Raw genomic sequence first — 16,398 nt, forward strand, 5'->3', positions numbered from 1 at the left:
TGCTTTTGCTTGTTAGTTTGTTTATTGTCATTGCCCTCCCCCCTTAAGCAACTTTATTAAAGATGTGGGTTTAACTGCTGTAACAGGGTGTCTAAAACAGAACAGATGCTTATTTCCCTAGTGTATAAAAAGTAGGTAGGTGATATAAGGACAGTGTGGCAACTCTTTGTATCTGTTGCTCTGCTACCCCCAGTGTGCTTCTTTCAGACACCATGGTCCAAAGGCTCCAACTCCTGTCATCACATGCAGCTGGCAGGAAGGAGGAAAGGAGAAAGAGACAGCTCTTTCCTTTAAGGGCATGGCTTGGAAGTCACACACATGACTTTCCCTCATATCCCTTAGCCGCAAGTAGTTATTGCAAGGGAGGCGGAGAAATGTACCTTTAGTCAGCTAGGAGTCAGTGTCCAGTTAAATTTTGTGATGGCAGAAGAAACAACTAGTAATCTCTGCCATCCCCTTTCTCTCTCACACTGCAGTAAAAAGTAAGATCCAGGAGAGCAGGAATCTTGTCTATCATTCTTCAGCATTGTATCCTCAGTATCTAGAAGACTACGTGGCACGCTGTGGGTGACTAGTTCATATTTATTGAATGAGTTGAGAAATTCCGGAAGGAGGACTGTGGAAACTTACAGACCTTTTGACCATCAAAATGAAAATACATCCCAACTTTTTTTGTTGCTAATGACTTTTCATTTTGTTTATTATCACAGTTATATATATACAGACTTAGAACTAGAAGGAACCATACACAGCATCTAGGTAATGCTATCATTTTATAGGAAGAAGAGATCAAATATAAGACATGTTTTTAAATCAAGTTAAGGGGAAAGACTGAATGTATTGATGTATCAGTGAGTAGGGAGTTTAGATTAGTAGATGCCCAATTAGATTAATATAAGCTTTCATAAAGAGAGACCAACAACAGTAACTCTTGAAGCCTGGGAATTTAAATTTGACACTCATTATAAATATGGCATTTTAGATAATTATTCTTGCCATAATTCTGCAGGTTATCACTTGTTAACCCAAAACTGTAATCTTTTCCTTCTAATACAGTAAACTTGCAAAAAAAGAGAAGGTTACATTCCAGATAGTTTAAAATAGTGTTTGAAAAGTTAAAGCAATTTGTCATGAAAGAAATAGAAGGTAGGTAGTCTCTTCAAGGTCCCTCAAATTCCTGTGGTCTGTAAGTGAAGGATGATATAGGACAATCTTTTGAGGGGGCAAACCTCTTCATGTAGTAGTTCCAACTGGATACACATATTTCTTTCTGATACAGTTATTTGTTTCTCTTGTAGAATTTTCATCTCATTGATTACCACCTGGCAGCATTCATCACAGTGATGCTTGCGAGGAGGCTTGTATGGGCCCTCATCTCAGAGGTAACAGCTCATTCACTGTATTCTGTCACTTGTAGCTAGAGCTGGTTAGAGGTTGAAAATGTGAAATGTCCAAGTATAATTTGAATGCAATTATAAATTAATTTCTTTACTCTTACATGAATTGTGCTAGTTCTTTTTAAAAGCTTTTCTTACAGTATATTTAAAATTCAAGTGTGATATACTAATTCAACTGTTAGAAATCTCATTTGTCCAATAGGAGCTTAGTTCTAGTTTCTGAGTTCTCCAGTACGATCTTTCTAATTTTGATAGTTGCAGTAAAAACAGGATGGATTTTCGGTAACTATTGTTAAGAAGAGTTGTATGTACGTAAATAAAGAGTTGCATCTAAAACATTGTTTCAAGTAACATTCACTTGAAATTATTTATTTACCATTTGTGGAGTTGCTAGCAAGAGACATTTGTTTGAGTTTACTAAAACTTAGAATTTTAAAATGACAGCATCCACACTTGCATAGGACTAATCTTGACCCTCCGTAGGTTAGGATCTCCTGTTATTTACTCTCCAATAGCAACATACTCTTTTCCTCGTCACACTCATCCCAGTGTCACCAGGGCAGCAGAGCTTGAATGTATTCATCATTTTTGCCTCATTCCAAACCCCAAGCTCTTAACCACTGTGCTACCTATATGTGACAGATACTACACGAGGTCCTGGGGATACAGTGGCAACCAAGACAAGTAAGACCTCTTTTTGAGGTCCTTATGATGTCTTTATGAGGCTGCCCAACCAAGAAACACAAATATTAAACTTAAATTTATTACTAATCCTAAACATTTGAGAATGGAGGCAATGGAGTAATTCCAGTGGCTTAAATGCCTTCCCTTGACTTTGGCACATGAAGTACATTGGCATGAGGTATGTATCAGGGGAGTGATATGCAACTGTTTGTCCTGCTGGGCTGAGAACAGCTTGAGCCTGCTCTACAGTTTAAGGCCCAGGCCGTAGTATTAATTCAGCTGCTTCTTTGCATTTATAAGTAACTACACAAATAGTATATATTGTGTATATATTATATATGCTATGTAGTATGTTGGGTGAACTAAGAAATGGATATATAGGAGGGACCTGAAAAACTCCTTCTCCTTGCCCATGTGCTGTTGACTCCAGAAAATTGTTTTTCTGAGTTCTGACACTGCTGTTTTAGAGGTTATAAGAATCTGTCATTTTCCCCTGCATTTCACTCATTCCTTCCTAGTTCAGTTTGAAAGAAAATGACGATGCAGAGCTTCATGTTTAGACAAGTATGTTTTCTTACTATATTTAATCAGTTTTAAAGATCTGGGATTAAAGAAGAATATTTGAACAGCTGTGATGTAAAGAACTAGAAGTAATGATCATGCATTATTTTCATATTTGCAAAAGTCAAAAAAGAAACATTTATTTATATAAGGATTTGTCAAAGAAGATCTGATTATTTTTTGAAGTTTCAGTAATTTATTAAACATTAATTCAGCAGACAGATTGGGAGGAGGATTCAAGGAAAAATAGAAACACTGTTGCTGCTGTTGAGGCCATTGCAGTCTAGTCCGGAGTCAGATAAATTAGTGGCTCACTATCTTTATGTATATAAAAATCACTTGTTGGTTTGTTAAAGTACAGGTTCCTTGACTTGTGATTTTTGTTCCCTATATCTGGTGATGAAAGTCAGTAGGAATTTGCATGTTCAGTAAGCAGCCCCAGTAATTCTGATGAGTGTGGTTCATGGAACATACTTTGAGAAGCCCCAGTGTAAATAAATTAGACGATATCATAAGAACTTAAAGGAGGTCTTGTGAGGGACTATGGGAATTCAAGGAGGAAACAGCTAACTGTCCCTGGAGAGATCGAATCTTCAAGAATGAGGAAGATAAGGTGGGATGGGCAGTTTTACTTCCTTCCTTCCTTCCTTTTTTTTTTTTTTTCCCACAGTTTACCTTCCACTAAATCTACTAAGTCCTTACTTGAGTCACATTGCTTTTGAATAAACTCACTTATAAGCTTTTCTTTTTGGTGCTTCCAAACTTACAGGCCACTAAGGCAGGTGCAGCATCAATGATTCACTACATGGTTCTCATATCAGCTCGCTTGGTGCTACTTACTTTGTGTGGATGGGTACTTTGTTGGACCCTGGTCAATCTCTTCCGAAGCCATTCAGTCCTCAATCTCCTTTTCCTTGGCTACCCGTGAGTACTCCAGTTTTACTATTTTATTAGTAAGTCTTAAGAAATTATTTGGGTCATGCAAGTGATGGTATTAAAGGGAGGGAAATGAAATTCTTCAATATAAAGCAGGAGTTCAGAAAATTGGAAAAATCAGTGGTTAGAGTGACCATATAATTTATTTTCTAAACTGGGATACAGCTGGGACAGTAGACATAAACTAAGATTATCCCCAAGAGGTATGGCTCTCCTACCAATGAAGAATATTTTCATTAGCTCTGTCCACCAAATAAAATTCATATACAATAAAATTCACAAGTCTTGTGTACATGTGCTGAGTTTCGATAAATGCATATATCTGTGTAACTCAAAACCTCATCCCAGTATGGAACGTCACCATCACTCCAGAAGTTCTTTCATGTCCCTTTCCAGTCAAACCCAACCACCCTGTCTCCCAGAGGCAACAGCGTTTTGATTTTTTTCCCACCATAGATTAGTTTGCCAATTCTAGAATTTCATATAAATGGAACTGTACAGTATGTATACACTTTCAAGCTGTCTTTGACTCAGCATGTTGTCTTTGAGATTTGTCTGTGTGGTTGCATGTATCAGTAATATTTCATGGTATGAATATACCACAATTTGTTTATTCTCCTATTGTTGGACGCCTGGGTTGTTTCCAGTTTTTGACTACTATTACAAAGAAACTGTTATGTACATTCTTATACAAGTCTTTTTTTGCAAAGATACCTTTTCATTCTCTTGGAAGAAATACGTAGGAGTGGCACTGCTAGGCCACAAGGTAGGAGTATGTTTAGTTTTATAAGAATCTACCAGACTTTTTCCCAAAGAAGTGATACCATTTTCTTCTTTCAGCAATTCTATAAGAGTCTGGTTGCTACACATTTTTGCCAGCATTTGATGTTTTCCATTTTTAAAATTTTAGCCGTTCTGATGGTTGTATAGTGGTATATTATTGTACATATTAGCTTATCAAACTATTTTGCATAGTTTTAACTTGTTTACATTTGGCTAAAACCTTCTTTGTTAGATGTTAACAGATAGCTATCATTTATTAAGCTCTTATTAAGTGTTAAGTGTCGGGCTAGGTGGTGCTTATAAACATCACCTCATGAAATCATCACAGTGACCCAAGAGGTAGTATATTTAGTCTGCTATAACAGATCCAAAATGCTTGTGGCTTTAAAAAGTTAGAAGCTCATTCCTCTCTCCTGCACAGTGTGTATTTAAGCTATCTCGGATAGTTGTGATAGCTCCGTGGTGTCAGAACTCAAGCTTCTGCTATCTTTTTGCTCCACCCTCCCTAGCAGGATAGATTGTAAGGGAGGCTGGAAAATTAAGTCTTTAGCAGGGCAGCTGTATCTCAACTAAAAATTCTGTTGCTATGATCCCCATACTGGGCATTAGTCACCTCACTGTGGTCAGGGTAGGTAGACCTTTGTGCTCTCCTATCCCGTGGAGTGAAGCATTAATAGGCCGAGCACTTAGGTGTTGTCATTCTCTTCCATCAGCTGGCTAAGACAGGACCTAACCACCTTTGACCATGGAGATCCAGGCTGGGTTCTGCTGGTGGCTCACAGAGGTTTACACCTTCTTTGGTGGCATTGTCTCATGTCATGCTCGGGATGGATTTTTCTAGCTCCAGGTCACCCTTTTTGGAAACTATCTGCCTCAGTTTGCTCTGCTCTATGCCATAATAAAGACTATTATTTAAGCCCGCTTTCATCTTGGTGTTTGCTCACTGTTGGACTGATGTTGAGAGCCATAGTGGACTGTCCGGATGAAGAGGAACAGGTTTTGTGAGTGTTGCAAACTTTGTATACCTCAGTGGGGATAGTATCATGGCAGAGAATAGTGTTCACTCCAGTTGTGGTCTAATTTGCATTGTTGTCCAAGGCCTCCCAGGGTAGGCTGCAGGGCTCTGTGGGACTAATGTTGAGTCCTGGATGTCAGAATTTTTGGTGGGTTCAGAGGTCACCCTGAGATGAGGACAGTTGTGAGAACCACCAGTGATTTTGGAGCTGCATGAGAGTGGAAGTCGTGTAGTCCAGGCATGTGATTTTTAGGACCCAGGCAGAGTTCCTGGATAACTCAAGTGGAAACACCTTTCACTGCTCACCAGTCTTCATTGCTACTGCAACAGAATCCCTCCCATGTACAAGGAGAGGTGATGGAGTTAACCTATGGTTGGCAGAGTTCTACTGAAAAGGAGATTCAGAAAAGAGATTCAGATTTTTATGTGAAGCCAATTTCTATTAAAACTTAATTGAGCTGTATAGTTGGTATGCATTGAAATGAACGTAACTAAAATGTACAGCTTGGTAGGTTTTAATACTTGTAAAGCCACGGATCCATCATCATAATAACAAACATACAACACCAATGTCTACCTTCTGACGTGTCTCCCAGGACTCCCAGGCAACTACAGTTGATTCACTTTTTTTCCCACTCAATTAGTGTTTTCTAGACTGTTAATATCATTGGCATCTTAATGTTTACTTTTGTATTTGTCTTTTTCTTTCATGATGCATAATTATTTTGAGAATCATCTAAGTTGCAGGTGTGAGTAGTTCATTTTCTTCCTGAAAAATAACAGAAGGGGTTTTGTGGTTTGTTTCCAGTTTGGCCACCACAGATAAACTAACTATGAACATGTGCATAAAAGTCTTCATATGAATATATGGCTTCATATTCTAAAATGAATAACGGTTACCTTATGCATTCCCGTCAACAGTATGGAAGCATTCCAGTTCCCCTGTAGTCCTCACCAGTATTTGATTGGTATGGTCAGTAGTAAAAATATTGCCTGTTTTAAAGTGTGTAGAGGTATCTCACTATAGTCCGATTGCATTTCCCTAATGATTCATATTGTTGAACATTTTTATTGTGTTCATTTGCCAGGTGTATGTCTTCTTTGATAAAATGCCTGTTCTTTTAAAATTTATTTATTTATTTATTTATTTAATTTTTGGCTGTGTTGGGTCTTCGTTTCTGTGCTAGGGCTTTCTCCAGTAGCGGCAAGCGGGGACCACTCTTCATCGTGGTGCGCGGGCCTCTCACTATCGCGGCCTCTCTTGTTGCGGAGCACAGGCTCTAGACGCACAGGCTCAGTAGTTGTGGCTCATGGGCCTAGCTGCTCCGCGGCATGTGGGATCTTCCCAGACCAGGGCTCGAACCCGTGTCCCCTGCATTGGCAGGCAGATTCTCAACCACTCACCACCAGGGAAGCCCATGTTCTTTTATTTATAACTGAGAAGACAAAAGAAATGTGTTGGAACTTCACTTTTCTTCAGTGACTTTGCTGGGTGGAATAAATGTTTCTGCTATTCACACACAAAAAAAATTCTGTTGCTATGGAAGAAACAGGAGAACAGTAGCTATTGGCAGACAATTAGCAATCTTTGCCATAGGTAAAGACTGATTAAGTGGTTAAAAAATTTTCCCATGGTTAGACAATTAATGAGAAAGACTCAGGTCTTTTTGATTCAGAGCCCTTGTCTTAACCACTACTCTAAATTCAGTAGTTCTGAAAATGTGGTTCCCAGAACAGCAGCATCAGCACCTCCTGGAAATTTGTTAGAAATAGAAATTCTCAGAATCTACCCCAAACTGAAGCAGAAACTCTAGGAAGTATGGCTCAGGATTTGTCTTTTAACAAGCCTGCTAGATGATTCTGATGCTAGCTCAAGTTTGAGAACCATTGCTCTATACTGTTTATGGTGCTGCAGTGTAAGCATGAATTTATATGGGTAGCGACAGTATAAAATAAAGGCATACTCAGAGATTGTGTGGCCAAGGATGGCAGGAAGAGTCTTTCTATTGGTTGTACTCTGTTTCTAATTAAATTCCTTAAACAATTACTTAAGACACCCATCAACTCAATTCATACAGAGTGAATTTTCTTTGTTATAAACATTATTTTTCATGATTCAGATTTCTTATAAGGTGTATATTTTACATCAGTTGTTTCTGTATTTCTAGATTAATATTTCAGCTGTTTGAGTTGGAAACAAATGATTTAGTTATTCTATTTATCAACAATAGCTGGTTGAATCATTTAGAAGGTTAACCCTATCTAACTTGAAAGGCTTATTATGGATATATTGAGGAATATTTTGGCCAGACTGAAGAGGATTACCATCATCAAATGGCTAGCAAACATTTTCATTTTTTTAGATATGTAAATAAGCTTTCTTATTCTTGGAGGCTCTCCACACCCCTATAAAACAATGAAATAAGCATGTAATTTAAACAAATTTTATGTCTAAATATTTACTAACCCTCTAAAATTCATGAATCATTTTCTTTACCTTACAAAGCTCTCCATGCTCTAAGCCTTTGATGTTACCCTGTATCAGTTATCTGTTGACATATGATGCTGTAACGAACATCCACAGAGCCATGGTAGCGTACCACACTATGTATTTACTGTGTATATGTTGGGATCAGCTGGAAGTCAGGAGGCTCTCCTGATCTTAGCTGGGTTCAGTCACATATGTGAGATTGACCGGCTGTCAGTTTAGGCAACTAGGACAGCTAAACTCTGCTCCATGAGTCTCTCATGCTCTGGCAGGCTAGCCTGGACATGGTCACATGAAATTGACAGAGTGGCAAGCTCATTTCAAGCTTATGATCCTAGCATGATACTTCTGCATTTACCCCCTCCCATCCTACTACTCCAGGGCACATTCACAGTGGATCCCAGAGCTACTGCTAACCATCCTCTTAACTTAGCAAGAAGCTCATCCTTTCTCCCTCTATAGAGAACTATGAACAAGTGACGTTTGTTAATTTTTTTAAAATAAAATTTATAACTAAATAAGATGTCTTTTTATTTGCTTTTTTTTTTTGGGGGGGGAGGGGTATTTGCTATTTTTAATATCTAAATTTATGTCAATGAAATGACCATTTTATTTATTGGGTTGGCCCAAAAGTTCATTCTGGTTTTTCACAAGATGGCACAGAAAAATGCGAACGAACTTTCTGCCTAACCCAATACAACATATACCTATACATACCTACGTTACAATGTGGAAGTTACTTAATGAGGACTTGGGGAAGTGTTTAAAATTTTTTTAAGGAACCAAAGCTGGAGCAACTATAAGAAGTTATGAAAAGTCTCACAAATTTTCAGTCCTTTAGCCAAGTAATTTTACCTGTAAAAATTTATTTATTGTACTTTTAGAATTGTTTTCATTAATCCTTCAAGTGTTTATTTAGTGCCTAGTATGTTTCAGCCACTATTCTAAGCATCAAGGATATAGCAGTGAACTAATAAGCAGACTAAAATCTCTGGTTCTTGGAGCTTACATTGTAGTGAGGGGAGGATAGACCAAAGGGAAAAAACCCAAAATAAAAAACATGTAAAATATATGGAGTGGTAAGATCAGTGGAGAAAAATAACCAGGCAAGAGGAACTAGGAGTGCCTGTGGGAGTATGGTGGGTGATGTGGTGGGGGGTGGTGCACAGGGGAGCCCCCTCACTAAGAAGAGGAAACTTGAAGGGCAAGCCATTCAAAAAATACCAGATGTACACAAAAATCTGTGTGGGAAGTTACTTATCCCAATGGTATTTATGGTAGTGGAAAGTAAGAAACAGGCTGAGTTTCTAACAAGAGAGAAATAAGTAAGTTATGGTATAGCTACATGAGAATACTATAGTACCTTTTAGAATTGTTGCAGAAAAATATTTAACGACATGAGAAAAAGCTCAACATATACATGCTACATAATCACACACCCAAAGTTAAAACAGCAGTATACAAAACAGTTTATACTGTATGAGGCTAAACATATAAAAGAAAAAGTATAAAGTCTGTGCACCCAACTGTAAAAATTATAAAAATGATTATTTCCGGGTAATTTCTCTTGTCATGATTTTTTGTAGTTTCCTGTTCTACAGTGAATATATATTGCCTTTGTGGGAAGAAATTAAAGAGCTTCCCAGATAATGAATTTACCGTCAGCAAAGTCCCCATTATACTACGTTCACTCTGATGAATCATGACTATTTTACTAACACAGTTATATGATCTGATCTTAGGTGGCTTCTGTGGTCTCATTTTCATACTCCCTTTTTTCTGCAGGTTTGGTGTTTATGTTCCTCTCTGCTGTTTCCACCAAGATAGTAGAGCTCATCTTCTTCTTGCAGACTATAACTACATGGTTCAGCACCAGGCGGTAGAGGAAGGTACCTCGACTGTGGGTGGCTTGGCCAAGTCCAAAGACTTCCTCTCCTTATTGCTGGAGTCTCTAAAAGAACAGTTTAATAATGCCACACCCATCCCCAGCCACAGCTGCCCCCTGTCTCCAGACCTCATTCGCAATGAAGTAGAATGTCTGAAAGCAGATTTCAACCACAGAATCAAGGAAGTTCTCTTCAACTCTCTCTTCAGTGCCTACTATGTTGCATTTCTCCCCCTGTGTTTTGTGAAGGTAGGTGGTTACTTGCTTTTATGTGCTTCCTGGATTTGTGTGTGAATGACATAAACTGGGTATTTCTTATTTAATCCCCCTTTTCTCTGTCTCCCCTTTGGCAGCCTGGATGGTGGAGTTCGGCTGCATCTGGAGTGCACCAATACCTGGTTGGTGGATAGATATTTCCATATCTGTGATGCACCCGTGGTGGTCCCCTCTTTTTTTCTTTGCTTTTCTTTCTTATTTTTTTTTTTAAGATTTTTTTTTTTCCCCCCAGTTTCTGGGGAGAATAAACTTGTACTTAGAATCCGTATGTGGTAGCTTAAGAGGACTGAGGTTTCAGTAAAATTCAGCCTACCGTGGTTGATCTTAACATGGTTATCAGGAGTTTCCTTGAATTTAATCTAACCTTTAAACTTTACTTTAGTAGAAAAGAAAAATGGTCTGGATGTCACTTGGGCCCAAAATCTTTTGGGTCATTTTAGTGCCCTTCCTTCACCCATTGAGAAGCATATCTGCAGCTGGAGTGGTCATTCACAGAGATCATTCACTTCTAGAAAGGAAGCACTTAAAGTATAATTGCCTCTCCCTCCCTACCCTAACTCATACAGCCAGAAAGTCAGGTTGAAGGATTTTGGAGGACTCTGCTCTTGAACTTTCTGCACAGACAGGAGGACAACAAATGCATGTGTGACTCAGAGTGGCATTTGTCTGCAGGGCGTGTGTACACGCACCCATCCCTGCCTTCTTGCTCACCAGTACATGGGTCATTTCTCTCTCTTCTGATCTCTTCCAGAGTACCCAGTACTATGACATGCGCTGGTCATGTGAGCACCTCATTATGGTGTGGATCAATGCTTTTGTCATGCTCACCACACAACTGCTGCCATCCAAATACTGTGATTTGCTACATAAATCAGCTGCTCACCTGGGCAAGTGGCAGAAGCTTGAACATGGGTCCTACAGCAATGCTCCACAGCACATGTAAGTAGGTTAGAGGATAAAACCATTTAACACCTTTTTACATGCTGCTGATCATGTTTATTTGCTTTGTATGTCATTCTTGTTCTTGGCTTTGAACACTTAATTTTTAGTTTTTGTCTACGTGGGTGCTTATCATCCCTCTAAACTGAACGCAGGGGACATTAACTCATCGCCACCACCATCCCCAGTCCCTCCTTAAATGCCTCCTACCTTTCAACTCCCCAGTCACTCTAGAATGTGTAATTTATTTCCCAAGCTATAATCTTGGAGTTTTCTTTCAGTCCTAACCCTTTGCCCAAATTCAAAGAGTCATGACATATTTTTAATTTTCTTTAGACGACTGTGAGATTCATCTTCTCATCTTCATTGCCACAGCTGAGTAGCTGCAAGCTAATTGTCTTATACTTAGGCAGCTGGAATTTGCTTCTCTCATCTTTTCTTTCTAATAAATATAAATTTGTTCTAGTGATTTTCCTAGCCCGCATTTTAATTAATGTATTTATTTTTGCTTTTTGGGTTTTTTGTTTGTTTTGTTGTCGTTGTTTTAGCCTGCATCTTTGTGTTTTTCTTTTCTTGCTAAACTCACTAATGAATGTTGCCCTGCTTTTCCTAAATTTAAGTGAAAACTGTCCCTAAGTGAGTTCTTTCTGAGTATTCCTCTCATTGTCTCATTGTGTCCCCCTATTAGTCATTTCTCTGCATGGTCCCTGTGGTCCAGAATGACTGACTTTAGAACCCTTTTATTCACTTGCTTCTGAGCCTTTCATCATGCCTCTCTCTCAGACCTGGACCATCTTCATCTTCCTTTTATAATTTGAACATTTCACAAATTTCGTCACCTAGAAATTCTTTCCTAATTAAGTGGGACAGATTGAGGTGACATTCCCTTCCCCCTCCCCCTCAGAGTGCTCCCTTCAATTATTTGCCTTGATGTCTGATACAGATTAGCACAGGCCTTCAAGCCCAGGAACTGAAAGAGATTGGGCCAGGCTGAAAAGAAACCCGACTGTGGGCAAAGGACAAATTTCAATAAAAATTGAAAATACAATCCACAGTACTAGTACTGTACATCTTCAGGCTCCTGATGGCACATGGCCATGAGGTGTATCATCACTTTAATGCTGGTAAGTGTGAGCAAGGCCGACGGAACATTTTCTGAACTGGGAAAGCTTCAGGGTGCTAGAATTTTTTTTTTCTTTAACATATTTAAAATGCTGTCCCAGTTCTTACCCTAGGAAACTAACCTTTCCAAAATCAGGAAGAGATGAATTAACTTAGATTTTTTAAAAAAAAGCTTAACCTGAAGATCCCCATCCCCACCCCAACTCCATTACATTGGTGCTGGAAAGAATGAAGCTTCTTCCATAACTTCTTTTTCCTAGAGAAACCTCTATAAAAAAAAACCCAAGAAAGTGGTAAAAAGAAAAGTCTGTGTGTCGGTACCTTGTGTGTCTCTGTGTTCTTCTGTATAGCTTCTCACATATATGAAGCATTTGAAGTGTGTGATAAATGAATAGATTTTCTGTAGCTTTTTGGGATGTAATTCTGCAGTAAATGTCGTGCTAGTTTGATAATGTGTGAATTTCTCCACTACTCCTATTACCATCCACTCTCTCTTCTTGTTTGTTCCCTCTAGCATTTCCACCAATAAGCTCTGCTCACTTGGGATTGAGGTGACAGTCCACCTGCTTACACCGGATTTTCTGGCTCATAGATGCCTTCCTTACACATTTATTTCTGCTTGTTCTCCTAAGCCTCTTAAGTCCTTCGACACTGAGTTAACTTTGCAGTTTCTCTCTACTATATAGCAATGAAGTTATAATAAATCCTTTTTGACTGCTTCCAGTTTGACCATGGAATTACTGTATTTTCAGAATTCAGGCAGATGAAGCCTTGAATACTTAATCCTTTCCATAGAAATATAGCTGGCCTTGCCAGACACTGTCTTATCTGTAATTGCCAATAGGCTAACATTGCATTTCTTTCTCCCTTAGTTGGTCAGAAAATACAATATGGCCTCAAGGGGTGCTGGTGCGACACAGCAGGTGCTTATATAGAGCCATGGGGCCTTACAACGTGGCGGTGCCTTCAGACGTATCCCATGCCCGCTTTTATGCAAGTACCGCTTATTTCTTTTCAAACATAAGCTTAGGAGTAAGTGTTAGGAGGTTGCTCTGTGTGTAAGCATATAGCACAGTGTGTAGCACATACTAGGAAATTAAGACAGGGTAATTATTTTACTACTATAATGGTCTCTGTCCTTTGGAAATATCTTCTGAAAGGCAGATTGAAGGTGAAATACCTATATCTCAACTTTAATAGCTTGACTGGTTTCTCTAGTTACATTGGAATTTGTTGAGTCTAGTATTACTTGAAACAAGTACACAATTATTTAAGACTTCCATTTTTTCATCTTACAACTTTTATTTGTAATAGTTTGGTTTAGTGGTGTCCTTACTATAATATATCTGTGTATCCTTAAGCAATATTTAATATAGTAATAATGTGATGGTTTTATTTTTTGGTATTTGTCATATATATCATCTCCTTAAAATACTTTGACTTCCCCTTTGAAACTCAGGCAAATGCCATGATCTGTGTGTGGCCTTTTACCTTCTCTTGGATTAAAAGGAAAAAAGGCTTAAAAGTTTAAAAGGAAAAAGCAGTAGACACCCACTAAATCCAGCTTCTGTTCCATTTGAATTTACACCTTGGGTTATGTTCTATTTGATCTTTCACTTTTCCAGAAATTCTGGCTCTAGGAGGCAAATGTATTTACTTATAAGAGAAAGGCCAGCTGATTAATGGGAGTGGGGAAAAGAAGGTACATGCAGGGAACTGTTTTTAGTAAAAATGTACATAGTGCAGTGCATTGCCTTTGAATGGAGATCATATTCTGAAAAAGAATTGGAGATTTTATTTATTTATTTATTTTTTAGATACTTGAATCCCTTTCTCCCTCCCATCCCTCCCTCCATCCCTCCCAGTTTCTTATGAGGGAACTTGGATTTTCTGGTTCTGCGGGTGTTTGCAACTAAGAGCCTTTTAATTAAATACTGGAAACTTGCATCAGGGCAGAATGCTTGTAAATAACATGGTAGGGGAGGGTGGGGCAAGGTGAAAGGCCTTTGAATGAGGGAAATACCATAATCTCCTAGACTCCTGTGGGATTGCCTTAAGATGAAGGAGTGGACTTAGGTTACAACTACATAAGCATTTGGTTTCTACACAGAATATTTAATTCAGCCAGCTGAGTTCCACAGGCCATTAAGGACATCCGTTGGCTCTTGCAGTCCCCTGGAAACCTACAGTAACTAGATAGTTTATTAAAATTTTCTGCTTGAAATATAAGTATTTTCCTTGCTAGTGTTGGACAGCTGAAGAATCAGGTGGAATCCATAGAAGAAAGATTAAGGAAATTAACTTATTACTGATTTTGCGTGACCAAAGTAAATCAGTGCTTCTCAAAGCGGTGGTTGGGTCACTTAGAGTCAGAATCTCTGAAGGATCCCAGGAATTTGCAGCATTTGCGTATTTGGAAATGATTCTTAGGCACACCGTTTAAGAACACTCACTTAAAATGTGCCTGTTACCTGTAGCTCTGGCTGTCCTCACATTTTTACTCATTCAGTTTATAGCTTGCCTGCACATTTAACTCTAATTGTTATAATTGCCACAGAATCTGAAATTGCCTAATTTTTTTTTTTTAGAATGTTAATTCTGAACCAATTTTATACATGATATTACTGGAGATCATGTAATAAAACGCAGGTTAAACATGTTCTTTTTCCCGCAGAAGGATCCTGAGAGCCCAGTTACCTTTCAGAGCTGTCATGATGATTTGGTTTTATTCTCAGATTCGAGTCCTGTGGTCTAAATTATTCTTTTAGATCTGATATACTACCATTACCACAGTTTGCAATCTTTGACCTCTATCTTCCTATTCATAATACATTTTTATTAGTCAACCAGGATTTAGCCTCTTAGACTGAAGAATTTGGTGGGAATGAAAACAGTGAGGTCTGTTTTTAGCCAAACTCTAATTCTGACTAATTTTTCCTTCCTTCCTCATTGTTCTGTCTTTGTTCACCCTACTTTTCAATATCCAGAAAAACTGAACAAAATAAAAGAGACAGCATGGTGGGTAACAGTTTAAGAAAAAAATTAAGAAATTACTGTATTGATATTTCAACTTATATTACCACTGCCCCCTGCAGACTTGTCTAGTGTAGGTGTTTATGTCTTAGACCAGCCCACAAACTAACAATGATTTTTGTATTTTTTTTTTTGATTTTTGTATTTTTAAGCGCTTACATTTTAAGTGGTTATGAGTTACCTACATATAATATCCTCAATTTTTGTCTCTTGACTTGAGAGTCTAAAATATTTCCCATTTGGTCCTTTATCCAGCCCCTGTCTTAGATAAATAAATATACTTTTGGTTATCTCAAATAAAATATATACCTAAGATAAAATCTAGGAAAAATTTTTGAGGCAGAGTTCTTTTGGATATAATCCCTTTTCATGTCTCAGGGGCGTTGAAATAAAATGTATTTCATTATTCCTTGAGCAAAAAAGAAAGGGTTTGGGTCTCTATAGCAAGAAATAGCCTGATTGATATTCAATAAGCAGATCTGCTTGTTGGTGCACATAGGGGCCTGTAAATATGAAATGATTTTAGAAGAAAAATGTGAGAATAACTGCAGTCTTTTCTATGAAATAACATTTTGCTTTTTAACTTCCTTACAGTTCCTGTTTCATCGTCCATTAAGGCTGTTAAATCTGCTTATCCTTATTGAGGGCAGTGTTGTCTTCTACCAGCTCTATTCCTTGCTGCGGTCGGAGAAGTGGAACCATACACTTTCCATGGCTCTCATCCTCTTCTGCAACTACTATGTTTTATTTAAGCTCCTCCGGGACAGAATAGTATTAGGCAGGGCATACTCCTATCCACTCAATAATTATGAACTCAAGGCAAACTAAGCTGCCTCTCAACAATGAGGGAGAACTCAGATAAAAATATTTTCATACGTTCTATTTTTTTCTTGCGATTTTTATAAATATTTAAGATATTTTATATTTTGTATACTATTATGTTTTGAAAGGTGGGAAGGGCAAGGGACATTAAATGTATCCATAAACAAGATGATGTGATCTTTCATGTGTTAGTATATTTGAATAATATACAGAGGAGAGGTGTGCCTCTCCAGTAAAGAGATTGATTTGTTTGTATGGCTCTGGAATAACTCATTCCCTTATGAACACATCTCATATATCACTTGACACAGTACCTTTTGTGTGTCTGCTTTCCTTCCAGTCTTTCTCATTATCTTTAGTCCTTAGCTGGCCTTATTGCTACAGAAAGAGAGAGATCAGTGGAGTTGCCTGACAGCACTCATTGTCTTTTTTTTTTTTTTTTGACTGGCAGACAGTA

General features: G+C 38.2%; 1 protein-coding gene across 3 annotated transcripts in view; it reads left to right on the forward strand.

Annotated features, from left to right (window-relative positions):
- The window catches only part of TMEM39A (transmembrane protein 39A), a 29,386-nt gene extending 13,194 nt beyond the window's left edge, over positions 1–16,192 (forward strand). The window contains exons 4-10 of one of the 3 annotated variants that reach the window (XM_082460059.1): positions 1,299–1,382; positions 3,412–3,566; positions 9,650–9,998; positions 10,103–10,147; positions 10,777–10,964; positions 12,959–13,079; positions 15,714–16,192. In XM_082460059.1, the coding sequence (XP_082316185.1) occupies positions 1,299–1,382; positions 3,412–3,566; positions 9,650–9,998; positions 10,103–10,147; positions 10,777–10,964; positions 12,959–13,079; positions 15,714–15,947 (1,176 nt within the window). In that variant the 3' untranslated portion in view covers positions 15,948–16,192. Of the gene's footprint in view, positions 1–1,298; positions 1,383–3,411; positions 3,567–9,649; positions 9,999–10,102; positions 10,148–10,776; positions 10,965–11,907; positions 12,088–12,958; positions 13,080–15,713 lie in introns of those variants that run through there. The other 2 variants (XM_082460060.1, XM_082460061.1) reach the window with 2 other exon arrangements.
- The last annotated feature ends 206 nt before the right edge of the window (positions 16,193–16,398 follow it).

Source organism: Balaenoptera physalus, assembly GCF_965194825.1.
Source record: "Balaenoptera physalus genome assembly, chromosome: 4".
NCBI lineage: Eukaryota > Metazoa > Chordata > Mammalia > Artiodactyla > Balaenopteridae > Balaenoptera > Balaenoptera physalus.